The sequence below is a fragment of the Pituophis catenifer genome, unplaced genomic scaffold (genome assembly GCF_029215685.1).
Source record: "Pituophis catenifer annectens isolate HBS135680 unplaced genomic scaffold, rPitCat1.0.hap2 SCAF_1, whole genome shotgun sequence".
NCBI classification, from domain to species: domain Eukaryota; kingdom Metazoa; phylum Chordata; class Lepidosauria; order Squamata; family Colubridae; genus Pituophis; species Pituophis catenifer.
The window spans coordinates 253972835-253992851 of record NW_027256881.1 but is presented as its reverse complement, the minus strand read 5'-3'; the positions used below and the strand labels follow the sequence as shown (position 1 = coordinate 253992851).

The following is a 20017-nucleotide window of genomic DNA, read 5'->3' as shown; positions in this document are numbered from 1 at the left end:
TATTAATTTTTGACTGAGTACTATTTTATAGAAGTGGAGTTTTAAATCACTTTTAATATTTTCAACCTGTCTGAGGAAATTCCTTGTACTCTCCTTAGAATATAGGAAGCTAACTACAAATGTTTCAGATACAGATTTATTGGAACATTTCCCTGTGATGAGCGAGTGCATTCTTAGCTTTGCAAATTATAAATCAGCATGAGAAGAGGAAATATAGTTTAATGTGTTCCTCATCTGCTTAATGTTTTGAATACATTAAATATACTCTGATTTTTAACATGTTAAAAAAAACCTTTATTGTGATTGCTGGTATATCTAATAAGTTATTTCAATAACTAGACATTGATTTTACTAATCATGACCAAGGTTGCAGTTTTACATATACTACAGAGTAAATCCCATGAAATATATAGAATTGTGATAGCAAACCTATGGCACACGTATGGGAAGTGGCATGCAGAGCCATCTCTCTGGGTATGCAAGCCGTTGCACGTTGCTCTTCTGGGTTCCCACGTGTGGGCCACGCACGCGGGAGCATCGGAAATCGGAAGAACAGCCGCCCAGTGCACAGGTGTGTTCCAGGAAAATAATCTTCCGGTTTCCAGCCTGTGCATGCGCACTGGCCACCTGGTCTTCCAGTTTCCAGTGCTCGCATGCACACTGGCCAGCCAGTCTTCACACATGCATGCATGCCAGAAACCAGATGACCAGGTGGCTGGTACGCATGCGCATGCCAGAAGATCATCTTCCCGGCGCACACATGCACACCGGGTGGCTGCTGTTCCGGTTTCCGGCATGCACACGCTCACACTTCTGTTTCAGCACTCTGTGCCAAAAAGGTTCACCAACCCTGATATCGAACATATATGTAAACTCACATAGGATTGCCCATCACACTTTAACACATTTATGGTCCCATTATTTTTGCTAGAATATGCAATTTGATTGGTCATATATTCTCATACAGATAGCATTCTCATAGAAAAGTAAATTAAATGCCATGCACCATTTTTTTAAAAAATTGCAGTTTGCACACAAGCTGTTTAAAGCCCATAATTCAGAAGGGTTTAATCAACCTGAGAACAGGCTTGCTGCTGTTTTCTAAAATAAATCTGTGACTGTATTTTATCAGAGCATTTTAACAGAATTTTTTAAAAGAGATAAAGCACACAAAGACAAAGCAGCCCTGTCTGTTTTTGAATAAAACTCATATTTTTAAATCTATATGCTATTTATGTCTGGGGAATGTCTGAGCAGTCATCTATAATCATCTGTACTCATCAGATGGATAACTTATTTTTGGTTACATTTCCTTAAGGATACTTGGAAGCCACAACTTCCTGAGGCTAAAACTGCAGAAGACTGAATTTGCAAGTTGCTCTTGTTAAAAGTTTCTTAGCAAGCTATAGAACTGTGTGCTTTCTTCTACCAGTCACTCCTTTCTTGTATGAACTGGCCAATACTTTTCTCATCAGTCTTAATTATCATTTTAAAAATTCTACAGATTCCCACAAATGAAGGCAAATATGCATGTCCCAGGATAATGTTGCAGGATCTAATCTGGGTCAGTCACTGAGACCAGAGTTTAGTCTTCCACACTTTCGGATTCATGTTGGAGCCCAGCCTTCATTTAAAAGATTCTACAGACACCACCTATACAAGGATTTCAGAACATTTTCTCAAATTGGTTTGAGGGGCTTGTTCCTTTGCCTCTTAAGGGGTCTTTGGTTTGCCCTGTCTTGAGGAAATCATTGCTGGTCCCACTATACTGGACAATTTTTGTACACTGTCTAGCCTCCCCTGTGGGGGGAAAGTGATTGAGAAAGTGGTTGCAGCAGTTTCAGAGGACCTTAGATGAAGTGGATTATTAGGATCTCTTTCAGTAGGGATTCAGGCCGTGGTATGGGACAGAAATGGCTTTGGTCATGCTTTTGGATGATCTCTGATGAGGATGAGATGAGGGTTGTGCATGCATTCTTGCCCTACTTGACCTCTCATTGGGTTTCAATACTATCAATCATGATCAACTCAAGAATTGAGGGTAGGCAGCATAGTGTTGTGCTTGTTCACTTCCCTCCTCTGAGGGTGATTCCAGTTGGTAGTGGTTGGGCAGGAGACATCCCACCCTCGGCCCATGCTATATGGAGTGTTTCAAGGTTCAGTATTCTCCCCTTTAATATCTACATGAGGCTCCTGGGTGAGCTCATCCATCGCCATGGGATGAGGTTTATTCTGTGCCTGGAGGCTGTGAGAGTCTGGATGGAAAGCTCAACTGGAGTGTTTTTGTGTTTGGCTGACTGTGCCATCTTTGGTGCTGGATGGAATGACACTGCGCCCAAGGCAAACAATTTGGGATTCCTTCTGGATTCCTTGAAGAGCAGGTGACAGTAATGGCTAGCCAGCATGTGCGGCACATTACCAACACTTTTATCAATTAACAATCGTAACCTGTGAAGATCTCACTGCATTTACACTCACTGCATGGGTTTTATTTAATTGACCAAACTAAGTAACAATTTTAATTAGCAATTTTATGATGTTTGTGTGTCTATATTTTTCTTGACTGTACACCGCCTTGAGTCCTACGGGAGAAAGGCGGTATAGAAATATAATAAATAAATAAATAAATAAATAAATTTGTTGAGACCTTTTGAGATTGCCTGAAATCTTTTCATGTATGTGGGTTTGGCAACCTCACACTCAGTGGTGGAATTAAAGTAGCATTTTTCCAAAACAATCACTAGAGTGTCCTGGGAGATTGAAATGCTGAAGTTATTTTGTCTTCATTTTGAGTCCTCATGTCAAATTTATGACCATTAATTATTTTGTACAAAGTTTGTCCCATTTATCCTATATAGGATCCAGAGGGGTCAATGTAAGACTTCTTTATAAACCTGTTGAGCAGAAGTCAAACTCATTTTTTTTCCAATTGATGAAGGAAAAGTGACTATTTTATTAGGTTGTCGTAACAGAGAAATGACATGTACTTTTTCCACAGAAATCTATTGCCCTCTGCTGGTTGTACCTAAGCTTCACTTAATGGCACTCATCCCTGTTTTATTTAATGAAATGTATATAATCAGAAAAATTAAATAGAATAGATTAGGTTTGATTGTAGCACAAAATGATGTTGATTAACTTGTATATTTTTATAGAGATAGGCCAACAAAACATGGTGATTCTTTATTCATTGACGATTTGCATTTTGATGGCTATTACCCAGAATCCTTGTCTAAAGTTCAGTGTGCTTTGAGGAAGAGAGCCGAATTAGCCGGTTTGTGGAGCTGGTAGGAACAAACCCACCCTGTGTGGTGTTGTTTACTATATATTTACCTGGAAAGGATATGTTCTCATTATAATGAGAATAATCATAATGTCTTTGATTGAAAACAATCAGGAATTGCAAATAACAAAAGCAAGTGGCAGATAAGAGAGGGGAGAAAGCACTGCCATTGTATCAACAGATGAGACAAGCTCTTTGGCCTGCCATTTTTTTTTATAAAGGTGTGTATTTGCAGGGGAGAGTCTTCTCTGTACATAGAGCTTTGTATGCAGTTGATTCTCATTTCTGGGAAATTACATTGACTGTTTGCAAATATAAAGGGGGAAACAATTCATTAACCCAAGGATTGCTTCCCTAGTGTCCATCCCAGTTTGCATGGAATAAAGTAGTAACTACAAATCTATTCTTAGCACTACAGAAACCAATGCACTCTAATCTGGGCGTAAGAACTACTAAATTTGCCTGGGTTTAGAATAAACATAGATAAATACTTGCTTTCCAAGCACAGATTTCCACAGGCCGTCTGTCACACTCTGACATGATGTGTTATGTATGTGTGCCTATGATAACAGCAGTTTGTGAATGAAATAAAGATTTGTGTGTGTCTGTTTCTCATATACTGCTATAACCCAAACCAACCCCCGCCCCCACCCCCGGCAATTTAAAGTGCTTTTTGCAAACAGAGAAATACTAGAAAAAAATATTTAATGCAAATATCAACTCTTATTTTAGTTTATTCTAAGTTCTGGATAATTTGAATTAACTAATATAGCTAATTTTCTATTGAATATATTCCACCAGAAAATTATGGGTTCCACCTAGTATTATTTCTCATGAAAGCGCTTGAAAATGAAACTGATCGTAAGCTGTATTTCATAAAATGCATTCCCATTCTTTCTGCATTGTTACATTTTTATGGAACTATTGTAATCTGAGTGACAAAAATATAGAAATTATTTTCAACAGTCCTGAACACCGAATTAGTATTAGCTATTTCTAGAGTAGAAATTGTTATTGTTGTTGGTTGCAAAATCAGCTAGACATTTAGACTAGATTTTGCATTTTTATTTAGGGCCTGGGATAGTCAGATTGTTGTTCGATGGTTTTAAAGTCACAGGATGTAAGTTTTTCCAAGTAAAACTGCCTTTTGCAATGCCAATAGTATTATTTAATGGTACATTAAGGAATTATAATTTCAGAAATACTGTATTATCGAAGCTCTAGGGAAAGCATGGAAATCTGAATGCTGCACTCATTTTTGATCCATATTGCACGGAATTTTGATTAATAAATTAATAAACAAACAAACAATACTTTTCCCATGGAAAGACATACATTCCCGCAATGAAAGAATGGATGGAGTTAGCGGAGATGGCAAAATTGATTCTTCTAATTAAAGAGAAGAATTTATCTAGTTTTGCTTCCATTTGGAAACCACTTCTGGATTTTGTACTTGAAACTGAAACTGAAAAAAAGGAAGTTTAATATTAGGTTTTGATTATTAGAATTAGAATTTAATTGTTATACAAATGGCTTAAAACATTTAGAAATGGAAACCAAAAGGTTGAAATTGTAGTTTTTTTCTATTCTGTTGCACTGAAGTCACTACTTTTTTTAAAAAAAAAATCCATTTCTTCCCATAGTTCTCTTCCCTCTTTAACCTTTTGATATTTGTTTCTATTTGTATTTTATATTATAGTAAACTTTAATAAAAACTACTTTTTGTACTTTGGGCAATGTGGAGTTTGTACTAATTAAACCTTGTGACAATCTCTGATCATACACAGTCATTTTTTATCAAGTTGTTATTGAATTTCCTTCCATGACTTTCACAAGTAGAGTACTTACTCTGAGAAACAAAGATATTATAAAAATATTTAGGGGTAGCATAAGGGAAGCCTGCAAGATCTCTGTAGCAGTGATACAAAATTTCAGATCTCTTATTTGATAAGTAATAAAGCATGCACTGTTTGCATAAATTCAGACATGGCTTTTAACTATGGCTTTTTCTGGAGCCAGTATAAGTAGGAAATCGGATGGGAATCCACTATAGGCCATGTCTGTGTTGCCTATCATAGTAGTGGAAATTCAAGATGGAAAACAAGGCTTTTGTAAGAGATTTAGAAACATATCAATTTATGAGTGCTTTGCCCTCCCTTTTGGATTTAAAATATGTATATATATATATATTAGACAAGATAGATCCACATAGATTTTATCAAAGCACAAGCATTGCTACAATTATTTCTCTTGCTGTCAAAGCACAAGCATTGTTACAATTATTTCTCATGCTGAAACTATCTGTCCTAACAAACATTGTTTCTTGAAAACTGAATTTGCTGTAGTTCTTGTTGGGTAAAATTATTCTGCTGACTTATTTGACTTTCAGAAATTAGCTCCTGGAGTCAATCAATTTGCATATACCTGTGTCCAAGACCACCCAATATGGGCTAACCAACAGTTCTGGGAAACAACTTTTTATAGTGATGTGGAAAATCAGATTCGCTCTCTGTATCTTTCAACTAAGGAAGACAATCATCCACAACACTTAAAGCAAAAGGTAAGTAAAACAATAATATGAAATACTAATGTAAAAAAGCTAAATCACACAGGGTTTCCGGGGTTTTGTTTAACCAACAGGCTTTGAAACATGAAAAAGTTTGAAAAATTCTGTTCTATAGTACAGTGTTAGCTGTCTCCACCATCACTTTCTCCAATTCATTATTAAAAATGTGGAAAAGAAATGAGCCAGGAACAAAATCATATGGTTCCCTCTTGACGCCTCATTTCAATGTGAAGAGGAGTCATTCATGAGCGCTATTTGAATATTTTATTCCAGTTGTAGCTCCAAGTACTGAAGTAGACATGGCATCCAGCCCCTATTTTGCTAGCTTGTTTATCAGAATATCATGGTTACTCTGTCAAATGTTTTATTAAAATGAAGCTATAGCAGTGCTACGATCTTCTAACAAATTTACCCAATCTGTGAAATTAATCTGATGAAACTTGCTCTTGTTAATCAAATTTGTAGCTGCCCATCTCAGAAAAAAGAGAGTCTGGACAGTGTACAAGAATACAAAGAAATAGCACATACCTAAAATAATCAGCATAAAAATATAGAATTAGCATAAAAGATAATATTATAAAAAAAACCTAGGCAAAGAGAGAATAAGAAAAGCTTGTCTCAGCAATGGAGCCATGTAAACTCTGGTTCCTTGAAGCCCAGGCTGGTGACATAACCAGGTCTTGGAGGACTTCTGAGATGTTGAAAGGAATGGGGTTCATCTAATTTGGGGGCAGGGAATGTTCCATAAAGTGTGTACCACAGCAGACAAGGCCTGTCACATGGGACCCACCAAATGTACATCTCTGATGGTAGCAGAATCATATCTTCTCTGCCAGATCTAGTGGATACACTCTTCATACATTCACGTTGATTTCCGTAATCACTATAGTCTTTTCAAAGTGCTTAAATATCTGATAGTTACGTTAATTATCTAGAATCTTCCAAGATGTGGGTGTCAGATTAACTACTTTGTAGTCCCTGGAGCTTCCTTTTCTATTTTGTAAAGAGGGGACTATGTGGCCTTTTCTCTAGTCCCCTGGTACTTTAATCATTCTCCAGGATTTTTCAACAATGATGAATAGAAATTTGTTTTTAATATATATATACTGCTCATTTGTCCAAAAAGTTAAATAAATCATAAAAATAAAACTATAGAGATAAGATCATGCCAATAATTATCCCTAGATTATAATTATATCATTCTGCCTTTGGGCATAAGTTAGCTTTCTCTTAAATTAAAAGTGAACATTCCTGAGAAGTATGCATAAATTACTGGAGCTTACACCTTGATTCTTGTATTATTGTAATGAGTAGCATCGTTATGATCAGATATAAAATATGCTTGGTTAATTTAAAAACTCCTAGAATCAAACTGTTACCATTATGAACAAGATTCTTACAGTTTAAATATAATTTTACTACTTTTGAAGTCAATATGTAACCACTTCATATATTTCTTTCTCTGGCAGAAATATATTCCTTCTCCTCAAGTCAGTTCTCTCAGATAAAATGTTGATATTTAATGAAAAAGATTCAATTTAATAAGTAAATAAATGGAGACTTTTTTGTGAATGTTCAAGCCAAATTAGATTTTCTATCCTTGTGAACCAGCAATTTCCATAGTAATATTTTCCTCCCTTTAATAATAATGGAAAAGCGGGTAGGAAATTAAAGGCTCATGCTGCTGTCAGATTTTTCTTCATTCCAAAACAGCAATATTTCTAAATTTCGTCGGCTAATTTCTTCATACATATATTCATTCACACACATTTCAGAGTTGTAAATAATGTAGATTTCTTCCAGAAGTTGCCAAGGTTATTTGGAGTCATGAAGAATAACCTGACTGTTCAACCAGAAATTTGTGCTCTTTGTGCAAAACTGAAATTAAGAAGCAATGGCATGAGTAAACTGGGATGAAAATGTCTGGGTTCCTCAACATACATATGTACTGACCAGTGGTGAAATTCAGCCAGTTGTATCCGTGATCCTGTAACGCCGGCAGCGGGGGGCTCCACCCACCCATCTGACGTTATCACGTCCTGTTTCTGACCCTCTGCGCATGCACAGAAGGCTCTGTGCATGTGTGGAGGAGGCACACGCAAGCATAGCGTGCGTGTGCGCTCACATTTGCAAACCGGTAGCAAAGATAAGTGAATACCACCCTTGCTACATACCAGTGGTGGGTTCGGCCTGGTTCGGCCGAGCCGTTAGCGGTGATGATATGACGTCACCGAACCGGTTCTCTTTGTTCGGGAGCTGGGCTCTCTGGAATGCTCCAAGAATAAATGGGTAAACCGGTACAGCTCTGCAAGCAGTTAAAAGCCTGGTAGACCAGTACTTCTGCTAAATCCTAAAGAATTGTCACATGACCATCAAACCACGCCCACAAAATAAGCCACGCCCACAGAACCAGTAATAAAAAATTTTAGAACCCACCCCTGGTACATACGTATATTACATACATACAGGTAAAGGAGAAAGGAAGGAAGAAGAACTCCCTGAAGATTGCTTTGCCATAGCTAACAGAATGAATAGTAGAATGTGAGTAGTAGGTGAGGATTATAAGAAAAGAATGTTAATGGAAAGAAGTAAGTGGCAAGCTTGCGTGAACTTGTTTTTGTTTGTTTGATAGAATTACCAAGAATTTTATAAGAACTTGCATTCAGGTTTTGTACCTGATCTCAAATTTGAAGAAAAAGCATCAATTCTAGACAATTTCCTATATGCTCCTTGAGAATACATGAATAGAAAACTTGATATGAAAATCATTTCATTGGCTGCATTTTTCTGCTTCCTTCTCAGATTAAACCAGATTTACTTCTCCTTTCATGAACTTCCTTTGAAGTCTTATTTCTAACACTAAACTGAAAAGGCATGTCAGTGTCATAACCTAAATTGGCTTCTATTTGTTGTGGTTTTGTCACTGTGCCATGTTGTATCACTTGCGTTTTGTTTTGTAATGTTTTCCTTCTAGTATTTTGTGTTTCTCTGTCCTTTTGGACACTTTTGTTTTTGTTTTTTCTTTTTAATTTTAAAATTATGTTGGGAAAGCAGTATTCTGGTATGGGAAATTGCATAAGTCGCAAGTTATCAGTTGTATTATTCTGAAATGATACTTAATGCTTCTGTGAGTATATGTTGTATGACTAAAGGAATATACCTTGGGCAAACTTGGTTGATGCCAATAATATGCCTGTACTTGTATTGTAGACATTATAGGAATGCTGCATTGTAGAAGTATGTTATAGTCTTTAGAATGAAATGAGAGATGGAATGAGGCATGCCTGACGTTCTGTGCCCTAGTGATAAGTCAAAACATCTCCATTATAGTAAAACTTGTGAAATGGAAGATTTGGTATCTCAACAGAGAGTAACAGAAGGAGGCTTTTTCTATTAATATTGCCTCATACTATTAATTAGCTGCCTCTTGAATTATATGAAATATCAAATATGACGCAAGCACATTTTGTTTGTTTTGAAAACAAGAGCATTCTAGTTAAGCTTTATTTCCCATTGATGTCACACAAAGATCTTGAATGTGCAGCTGAATGTGCAGATATCTGCAGGGGGGAATATTTGCACATATATTGGCTTCCATACAAGCCCAACTCATGTACAGATGTCTACAACTCATGTACAGATGTCTACAACATCTGAGCAATGTTGGCAAAGGACATGATTTTAAGAACATCTGACAAGGGCTAAAGAAATGTATACAGTCAGAGAAAGATAGAGAAGGACAGCAAAAAGGTGAGGGGAAAGTTATTGCAAACACGTGCATGGAGAAGAACAGCTGAATTGCTGAGGCAAGAGTTGCCTTTCCCAATATTCTGCAGATGTCTGGAATACTATGTATATATACTATTAACACTAATGAAGTCATGTAATGAGACTTGCCAAGCACCTTTGCCCTAATTTCTTAAGTATACCATATATCTTATATACATGCCAACCACTTAGTTCACAGGGAGTGATACATGCAGCTGGTGAAAACGTGAACATTTTTCAGTGCTACAAAGCTCACCTATTCATATAATGCAATAACGACAAATAGAATATAACCACACTTAGAAAGCAGAAACAAATAATTGTTATACTAGAGTGAAGGCTGAAATGAAAATATTGCTACCAATTTTTTAAAAGGATGCTTTTTAAAAAGGCGAAGCAAACAAAAAACAAGATGAAGAAAAAAACTTTTTAAAAAATAGCATTACGGGAGCCTCCCTCCCTCTTTTTTTTCCCCAGCTGCTAATTGCTACTTATACTATACTCGTAATCGTGAACCTAGGACGCACATGTCAAAAATGACATCCCATGACCTTTTGTGTGAGAGGCCAGAGTTCACCAACACCTGATGACTATTCTCAAAAGCACACCCCATTTTCGTGTGATTTTTTTGGAGGGTGCGGAGGCCTCCAGACCTGCTGGAAGTCATATGAGAGGACCATCTGAGGCTCTGAAAATCCTCCAATAACAGGACATGCTTTGTTGTGATTTTCCAAGGCTGCAGAAGCCGCAAAAGAACTTTCTCCATAATTGTTTTGAGAACTAAGGCCTCATGCGACCCACAACAGACCCAGCCTGGGAAGACCTGTCAATAGAAAGAGAACACAGCCTGAAAATAAGCAGCTTGCAGAATACTGCTATTCAGGACAGCCGAGGTTGCTGGGAGGGCTAGAGAATTATTTCTGCTTCGATTGATTGGAGAAGGGGATAACAGGCCAGCAGAATCAAGTTAGGCATTTTTCTAATTTATGACATGCTGAACCCAAAAGGTTCAACACGAGTGAAATCCAGCAGATTCTGACAGGTTCTGGAAAACCGGTAGCAGACATTTTGAGCAGTTTGGAGAACTGGTAGCGGAAATTTTGAATATTTTGGAGAACCGGCAAATACCACCTCTGGCTGGCCCCAGAGTGAGGTGGGAATGGAGATTTTGCAATATCCTTCACCCAGGAGTAGGGAGGGAATGGGGATTTTGCAGTATCCTTTGCCTGGAGTGGGGTGGAAATGGAGATTTTGCAATATCCTTCCCCTGCCACGCCCACCAAGCCACACGCACCAAGCCACGCCCACAGAACCGGTAGTAAAAAAAAATTGATTTCACAACTAGTTCAACATTACTGTACTATACTTAGATCTTCGTACTAATAGCTCATTTCTCTTTGGTTCATTTTGATTATTATTTTTAAAACAGTTTTTTTCTTCAAAAGCTACATTCTTTTTTATAATAATTTTATTAAAGTTTATAAGTACAAAAATAAACTATTAATCACACTAAATTAAAAAAGAGAAAAGAGAATAGAAAAATGAGAAATAAGAAAAAAAATATAAAAGATGACTCCCCAACTCCAGACAAGTAAAAACCATTTCAGTAACTAAATAACTTTTCTAATGTTTCAATTTACAAAAAAGATTTCTTATTCCCATATTTCATTCCTTATCAATAATCAAATTATAAAAACTCATCAGTACTAATCAAGTGTCTTTTCAGAGCTACCAGAAATATTAATTGTATTAATTAATTAATATTTATTTATTTAACTGTTTTGAGCATTTTGGTATAAATACAGATATCTCAGAAACAGAGAGAAATAAATAATATGTATTGACCTATATTGCAGTAGTCTGGCCCAAGTTGAAATCTAATAAATCCATTCACTCTAGTAAAATTAAACTGAAGCCATATTCTGTACACAATTTATTTTAGGATATATTATTCCTTAAACATTGCCTTGCTTAACCACTAAAATTTCAGCGACAGAGTGAAAATTAAAATAAATATAATCTATTATTTATTTTAAAATATATATTTTTAACAGCCCTCTCCGAAGACTTCTGTTATTCACATTTAGTAATCTATTTCAAATTTCTTTCTCTTTGAAAACATCATCAATTTTTCTTCCATTAATTTGTCTGGTATGCAGTTATTTTTTCAATCTTTAAAAACCAAAATCCAGTGGGATATAAAAATCAGATATATGAAGGAACACTATGAGTATGAATGATCAACTCAGCAACTTCTGTTTTGTCATCATAGCACATATCAGCAGTTCCTGGGTTGTAGGTTCTATTCCAGGGATGTTTGAATAAGAAAATTTTAGTGCACATCAAATCACGTGTTGTGATCATACACAAAACCAGTGCTTAAAAAATTAAGGAACAAGTTAATCTGTTAATTAATCTATATACAAGTACATTGTTTCTTTGAACACCTCAGTTATATAATGGGCTAAACCAGTGGATTACTTCATACATCTTTACAGATTTGTTAAATTTTATGCAGTTTGAAATATAAGGTGATGGTGTTCAAAACTATATTTTATATGATTAAACTTTTAATAAATCAATTATTCATTGATTTATTAAAATTGATTTTTCAAGGATATTCATGTCTTTGAGTAAATTCAGAATGAATATGGAGTAGATAAATCCCCATTTTGATTTTATTTTTTATTGTGATGAAAAGCATTCATTGCTTGAATTTGGTTAGACTTCCGCTGTGAATATATACACATAATTTTTTCATTGCTGCATATTCTTCAATTTTGGTCTTCCAATCCTGTGTTGACAGCAATATTTCTCTTTTCCAAAGTTGCATCAGATTGATTATTACTGCCATCAAGCATATATTTCAATAAATTGTGATTTTTTTTCAGCTATATTGTGTGAGATCACACCTAATAGAAATATTTGTGGTTTTAATTCAAATTTTATGTTCAGAGATTTCTGGTTGTTTTGGTGCATTTTTTTCCAATACTTTTGAGTCTTTTTGCATAACTACCGCATATGGTAAAATGTTCCTTCTTTGTTGTGGCATTTTCAGTATGTATTGTTCATGAATTATCCATTTTGGCAATAATTGAGTTCTATGCCATCTGTAAAATATTTTGTACCAATTTTCTCTCAAATTGCAGCTTGGTGTAAATTGTGTTTTTTTTTTTCTACAGTTCTTCCTATTGTTCCACTGTTCTTTGAAGTTCTGCATTCATTTTATCATACCATTTTTTACTAGTTCATTCTCAGCATAAGCCATTCATAAAGAAACAGCAACTTTATATCACAGAGCAAAGGAGATAGTCCATAGGAAACTTCTAAAGAAAATTAGACTTGAACACGCCACTCTTATTATTCATATATTGCCACGTATTCTTTGGGCATTTGTCAAAAATAATTGGAATAGTACTTTTTAGTTTTTCTTCTTTTATGTTATGTTCTTTTATGTTATGTTATGTTTTTACTGGATCTGATCTTGAATGTATTGGAAAATGGAATACAACTTGAGATGGGAATTTGGGAGGGAAAATCTGAATAACACATTGAGAGTTGGAGCAGCACAAGATCCTACCTGTGAAGGTCAGTTGTCTCTTCACATACCCAATAGCATGACTATTGGAATGATATAAAAGCTGCAATCCAGTATCAAGTCACTTTCTGATTTTCGTTCCCTTTGAAACTTTGTGTTATCTTTATCTTTATGTTTTTCTATTCTTCATCATGGTATCTTGAATATATTTAAGACAAAATTTTCTGCCTAGGATTCTAATTTTTTCTTACTTTGATTTTTGATTTGATTTATATTCTTGTTCTAGAGGAGGAAAATATTTTAAATGTTGGAAATAAAATCATATCTAGCTATTTTTCTTTTCCAGGAAAAGTTTTCCGAAGACCAAGGAGAAGAAAAAACTGCTATGGACTTGGCAGCTGAGCAGTTACGTTTGTGGCCAACACTTAGTAAAGAGACTCAACAACAGCTGGTACAAAGTGAAGAAAGCATGGTCTTCAGCCAAGCAATTCACTTTGCCAACCTCATGGTATATCTGTTAGTGCCACTGGACACCAGTAAAAACAAACTGCTAAGAATGTCAGCTACAGGAGACTGGGAGAGTGGAAGCAATAGCATTGTCACAAATAGGTGTGTCAGTAGAATTCCCCCTTCGTTACAATTTGTTGTCATACAGAGTGATTTATTTTCTTACCTCAACTGGATGTAGCTTACTGGAATTGCTTTCTTAGCATTGCAGGCAGTGTTGCAGAGAGCTATGATACTGAAAGTGGTTTTGAGGATTCTGAAAATAATGATGTTGCCAATGCTGTGGTGCGCTTCATTACCAGATTCATAGACAAGGTTTGTACCGAAAGTGGAGTTACACAGGATCACATCCGAAGTCTTCATTGTATGATACCAGGTATGAGGAACCATGTTCTTGTCTTGAACTCCTCTCATAGGGAGATATTTTATTCTGTCTCAGAAAAGATAATCTTATTTGTATACTGTACATGTGTGTTCTTTTCAGGTGAAAATGAGAGTTTGTTAGTCTAATCGTAGTCATGTCTGAACTATAGCGGGTTTTCTGGAGGCAATTTTTAGAATGGATAAGCTGTTTTGTTAGTCTGTTTTGTTCTTGTTGTATTATGCTCATTTGGGGTGGCATTTATTCCTAGGAATTGTAGCCATGCACATTGAGACTCTGGAGGCTGTCCATCGAGAAAGTAGAAGGTTGCCACCAATACAGAAGGCAAGTATTTCAGGCTGTTTATACTGCTTTATAGCTCTGAGAAATACAGCCAGTTGGCAGCTTCAGCTTTCCTTTTTCTAATGTGTTTGATAACATTTGAAAAGTTCAAAGTATTCCTAGAAAACTAATAATTTCAACAGATAAGCAGCTTTTCTATAATTGTGTGAAATACACACCAGAGAAAATACTGTAGCTCAGCCAAAACTCTAAGTAAAACAAACTGCTCTTGTATGTACACTGTCACTTTAACATCCATTGTATGCTGTGACCCAGCTTTAAATCAAGGAGCAGTTTAACCAGTAAAGCTTTTTTCTTTAGACTGAAGAGTAATTAACTAATCAAAAACTTTTCTCACTTATCCTTAGTCCCAGTAGCACACTAGTAAATAGTTGACTTCTGATCATGAATAATGAAAAAAGATCTATAATATTCTAAGGATCTACAATATTCTAAGAGTGGGAAGCAGTGATTGCCTAACCGATATAATTAATCCCTTCTTACAGGGTTCTTGAATCAAATAAAAAAGGGAGATGAGTATTCTGTCCCAGAGGATTATTAATTTTCTATAGGTGGAGCATCTCTTCCAGTTTAATAGGCAAAATCTGGTTATAGAAGAAAAAATGCTCCTGAATGGAAATCTTCCTGAATTTGCAGAAAACATTCAATCCTGCTCTTTCAAACTAACTTTGCCAGATTTGTTATAAAATACTGTTGTAATAATCATAGCCAAAAAGTATTATTTGAAATTATATTGTATTTGTTATGTTGCAAGTTTTTTTTTAAATTATCTTTGGGTTCAGCCTAAGATTCTACGACCAGATTTGCTACCAGGGGAAGAGTTTGTGTGTGAAGGACTCCGTGTGCTCCTGGATCCTGATGGCAGAGAAGAGGCAACTGGAGGATTGCTTGGAGGCCCTCATATTCTTCCTGCAGAAGGAGCTTTGTTCCTTACTACGTACAGAGTTATATTTAAAGGCACCCCTCATGATCAGCTAGGTACGATGTTTGTTATGAGTGTCAAAATAATATGCTTTCCAGAAGCCGTGAAAGATTGATTGATTTATTAATTGTTGTTATTGTTTTATTATTTTAATGTATACTAATTTAAAAGTTTCTAAGCCATGCAGAGTTGTGTCTGACAAGACGGGTGGCATAAATTTAATCAATCAATCAATAAACAAACACACAGATTAACTATCTTCCAAACCTACATATCTTTTATACTGCTTCTAAAATAAAATTCATTCGAAAGTAAGATTTGTATTAAGATTTTTAATATTTTACTCAGAATATCTTTCTGCAATCCCTACAGTTAATTAAATGCAGAATTAGATTTATTATGTTCTGTTTATAAAGTGGACATGCTATCTATGATATTCTGTGATAGATTTGCAAGAACTGAAAGTAAAATTGTCACTATCTAGAATTGCTTTGACTCCATAATTAGTGCAATTCCATTATTACTAAATACTGTCTAGTCTAGTTGTGCTGGGTCTTGATATTTACTGTGGCCATAAACCAGCATAGGGTTTTTTTAATATGTATTTATAACTATTAAAATAAATCTGCCATTGACTTCAAGTGAGTTTCGAAACATTGGTGCTGACTTTTAAACCTTGTATATTTTAGAATATAAGATTATTTTCAAGAGCTCTCTTCCATCTGCTTTGTCCAAATGAAGATAGGCTGATGAGTATTTTAAAAAAGAGACTTCCTTAGTGCTGATAAGAAGGCCCACATCTAAATATCACATATTATATTTTCAATGCCATGAGAATATTTTACCCTTTTTCAAGAAATTTTCAATTGTATCTTTATTAGGTCTATATTAAGTTAGTGTGTTTGTTTTTGCCTGTATTGAATGTATGGCTTTCTTCTTTCCTGTGCTGTTGATTTCCTATTTTATTTTTCTTTCTCTTTCCCCTTTTCTTGTTCTTTCTGTCTCTGTCTCACACACACACACACACACAAATCATTTTTTATATTTTGTTGTCATAATAAAAAGCACCATCTCCTAGCATATGCTTATTTAAGTGAATATATGATTCTAAAACTAGTAGTTGTTAGCCGGCAACCATTTCTCTAATCTCAAGACAGTTAAATACGCATCAAGATAATAGAAAGTGGCTTGGTAATTTCCTTCATTCTCAGACTTATATATTATATTTCCTTATGATGGCTCAGATCATTTACAGATGGTTTAAAAAAATCTTGTCTGGTTACATTATTTAAAATAAAATGAAAGCTTAATATTTATGGCTCCAAAAAATAAGGGATTTATTTTTTATTACAAGACAAGGAAATTGATGTTAAATATTTAGGTAAAGTGCTATCCACCAGGATTCCTTCAACTCCCTATTATTATTTTTAAGGGAATTAATAAAAGTATACTATTTCAAAATGCCATTGAGAATAGTAGCATGAACAAGCATAGAAACATTTATCTTAGGTATGAGGAAAAATAACAGCATTCCATGATTAGCATTACTGTTATTTAAATGTAGCTGTACCTTTCTGAGGATAAACATTTTATTGTGCAATATCTGTGGGTTTTATAAAAATAAACTCCAATTATTTCTAGACACCATGGAAACAGTGGTAGAAGTGATTCATCAATATTTTTCATCAGTGCTTAGAATGAGAAACAGTGTAGTAATATTTCTACATTCAGAATAATAGGGATAATTTGTACTGGCATGGTTGGGGATGATGTTCACTATTTACCCAGATTGTTGGGGGCAATATGCTGACTCTGTAAATCGCTTAGAGAGGACTGTAAAAGCACTATGAAGCGGTATATAAGTCTAAGTGCTATTGCTAGTGCTATTTAGCAAATATATGCTAAGAAAAACTGTTTCTGTGATATAACAAATAACAAGGGTGACATCACTGGCCTTGCAGTATTATTAAAAATGATGCAGGAAATATAATGCATAATATAAAATATATTATCTTTATCAGGAATACTGCTGCAATGCATTTTTTGCCTGAAGTGGAACTAAAAACTGCATCTACAGTTCACCTAGCAAAGCCAAAAGGCTTATGTCCAGACAGATTATTTTGACCCATGAGACAGGAAATACCACAAGCAACTATTTTTGTCTCTTCTTGTCTTGTCTGCTAGATGAGTATATTAGTTCAGCCGGCTAAAAATAGCTACTTCCGGGCAGCAGAAAGTATCAAAACAGTAAAGGTACAAAATTCAGTAAAGGTATAGAAATAGCAAGGATCAGTATTGTTGGCTCTACCCTATCTGGTTTGTCTATTGATAAATACATTTTTTTTTTCGAAGAGTAAAGAAACTCTTTTAATAAATATTAAGAAAATGGCGTAATCATTGGAAGTATGGGGAGGGGGATTTAAATTAAAAAATAGATCAAAGCCCTAGGTGTAATTTATCTGTCCTTGAAGTTTTAATTCCTTTAGCCTTAGCATAGGCCTTTTGTGAGGTCTGACTTCCTCATATATGAATACGTCTTCCCAGTTGCCTGACTTGATCTATGATGCATTGTTTCTCTCCTGATATTCTTAGTTGGAGAACAAACAGTTATTCGCAGCTTCCCTATTGCTTCAGTAACAAAGGAGAAGAAAATTACCATACAAAACCAACTTCAACAAAGTATGCAAGAAGGACTGCAGATCACCTCAGCTACCTTTCAGGTAAATAGAATATAAAAACCTCATAGATCAGAAATATTCTTATTTTGAAAGTCCCATTGATTTCAAAGGCCTTTAGTTTGTAACTACTCTGGATACCTTGAATGAGAAAGCGAAATAGAAACTAATTGAAGTGGACACCTGCCCACACAAAACACTTCTATCTGCTCTTCATTGCCTTTTTGCTCCTGCTTATCATCTTGAGCAGAACTGACAACATTCTCCTGAGATATATTTGACCCGAGGTGCTTAAATTTTTTTTTGCAATTGTATCACTCCACACATGGGTTTTTAAAAGTGGGTGAGAAATAATATAGTCTTATTATAATATATAGTGCTAAAACAATATATTCCTGGTATCAAACCCAAAATATATTACTGTCTAACTTAAATGCTCCTTTTAACTATAAGTTTAAATGTTGTTAATTATAAAAATGTGTTAAAATAATATATTTAAAACATTTTATTCTAGTTGATTGACATGCACTATATTTTTTAAAATGATGTATTAAGATTTAAAACTTTATAATGATGTTTAAATTAGCAATACCTTTTTCTATTTCCCTAATACCGAATATTCTAAAATCTCTTCATATTTCAGTTTTTGTTTTATTTTTTCTTATTATGTCTTTTTATTTGCAGCTGATCAAGGTAGCTTTTGATGAGGAAGTGAGCCCTGAAGTTGTAGAGATATTTAAGAAACAGCTGATGAAGTTTCGCTATCCTCAGTCCATCTTTAGCACTTTTGCTTTTGCAGCTGGCCAAACAGCACCTCAGATCATCTTGCCAAAGCAAAAGGAGAAAAACACTTCTTTTCGGTAATGATTGCCCCTTTTATTTATGTGTCACATTTATTAGAAATATTATTTCAATGTAGAAATATAGAGTGGCATGGTGGCCTAGTGGTGAACATGCTCACCTCCTACTTGGAAGGTTGAGAGTTCAATCCTAGGTAGTGGCAGATGTTTCTGGGTGCAAAGAAAAAATATCTTCTGCGAACTCAGCATAAGTGTCAGGAAGGGCATCCAGCCAGTAAATGCTGAGCTCCATCTGGTTGCCCCAATTCTACCCCAAATATGGACTACAGGATTGTAAAAAAGGGGGGAAATGTTCTTAATTTTAGTTGATTTAGATTTACACCATGCTTTAACAAAGGAGGTAGTGTCATATATTTGAAATGAAAACCAAATTGTAGTGAAAATGAACAAGTAACATTATACAATATTTACTGTAATCAACTCACACTTCTGTATTTCTGATTATTGAAGGAGGAAATGCATTCTGAATGTATATTTAAAGTACACACATGAAAATGGTTTGGGAAAGCTAAACCTGTGGGCATAATAGCACTAGTTCTTTCTATTGAAAGGCATGGGGACTCCACAGTATGCCCCTCATTGAAGTAAAGCCTAGCAGACCTCTTTCCTCCAAAATAGGTCTGCTAGCATTCTCTTTCAGCAAAACTTGCTAGCATTTTCTTTCAGCAAAAGTAAATATATTTTTACTTTTTTTTCTGAATTTAGCACTCTTTCAAAAACAATTGTAAAAGGAGCAAAACGTGCAGGGAAAATGACAATTGGCCGGCAGCACTTACTAAAAAAAAAGACAGGAACAATCATGGAGGAAAGGGCAAATCGTCCTGGATGTAATGAAGAAGATGATGTCTCAGGTAATAATTGATTGAAGCCTCTTTTTTTGCCACTGTCTTATTACACAAGTCACTGTATGCTAAGCTACTAAAACTATTGCAACTTTAGTTTCAGATGACAGTGAAATGCACACAAGTGGTACTTTGAAAGCATCAGAAAAATCAACAATGGAGCAGCTAGTGGAAAGAGCTTGTTTTAGAGACTATCAACGTTTGGGGTTAGGAACCATCAGTAACAGTTCTTCACGTTCAAAAACAGAATACTTTCGAATAACAGCTTTAAACAGGATGTATTCCCTTTGCAGAAGGTAAACCAGCTTAATTATTAAAATAGATCTAAATTA

At 35.1% G+C, this 20017-nt stretch overlaps 1 protein-coding gene across 1 annotated transcript in view; it reads left to right on the top strand.

Moving 5' to 3' along the window:
- The window catches only part of SBF2 (SET binding factor 2), a 216467-nt gene that overhangs the window by 155183 nt on the left and 41267 nt on the right, over positions 1–20017 (top strand). Inside the window, exons 18-26 of the mRNA XM_070934061.1 lie at positions 5673–5843; positions 13502–13764; positions 13866–14038; positions 14295–14368; positions 15169–15364; positions 17901–18028; positions 18668–18843; positions 19549–19694; positions 19783–19981. Of these exons, the coding sequence (XP_070790162.1) occupies positions 5673–5843; positions 13502–13764; positions 13866–14038; positions 14295–14368; positions 15169–15364; positions 17901–18028; positions 18668–18843; positions 19549–19694; positions 19783–19981 (1526 nt within the window). The remainder of the gene's footprint in view (positions 1–5672; positions 5844–13501; positions 13765–13865; positions 14039–14294; positions 14369–15168; positions 15365–17900; positions 18029–18667; positions 18844–19548; positions 19695–19782; positions 19982–20017) is intronic.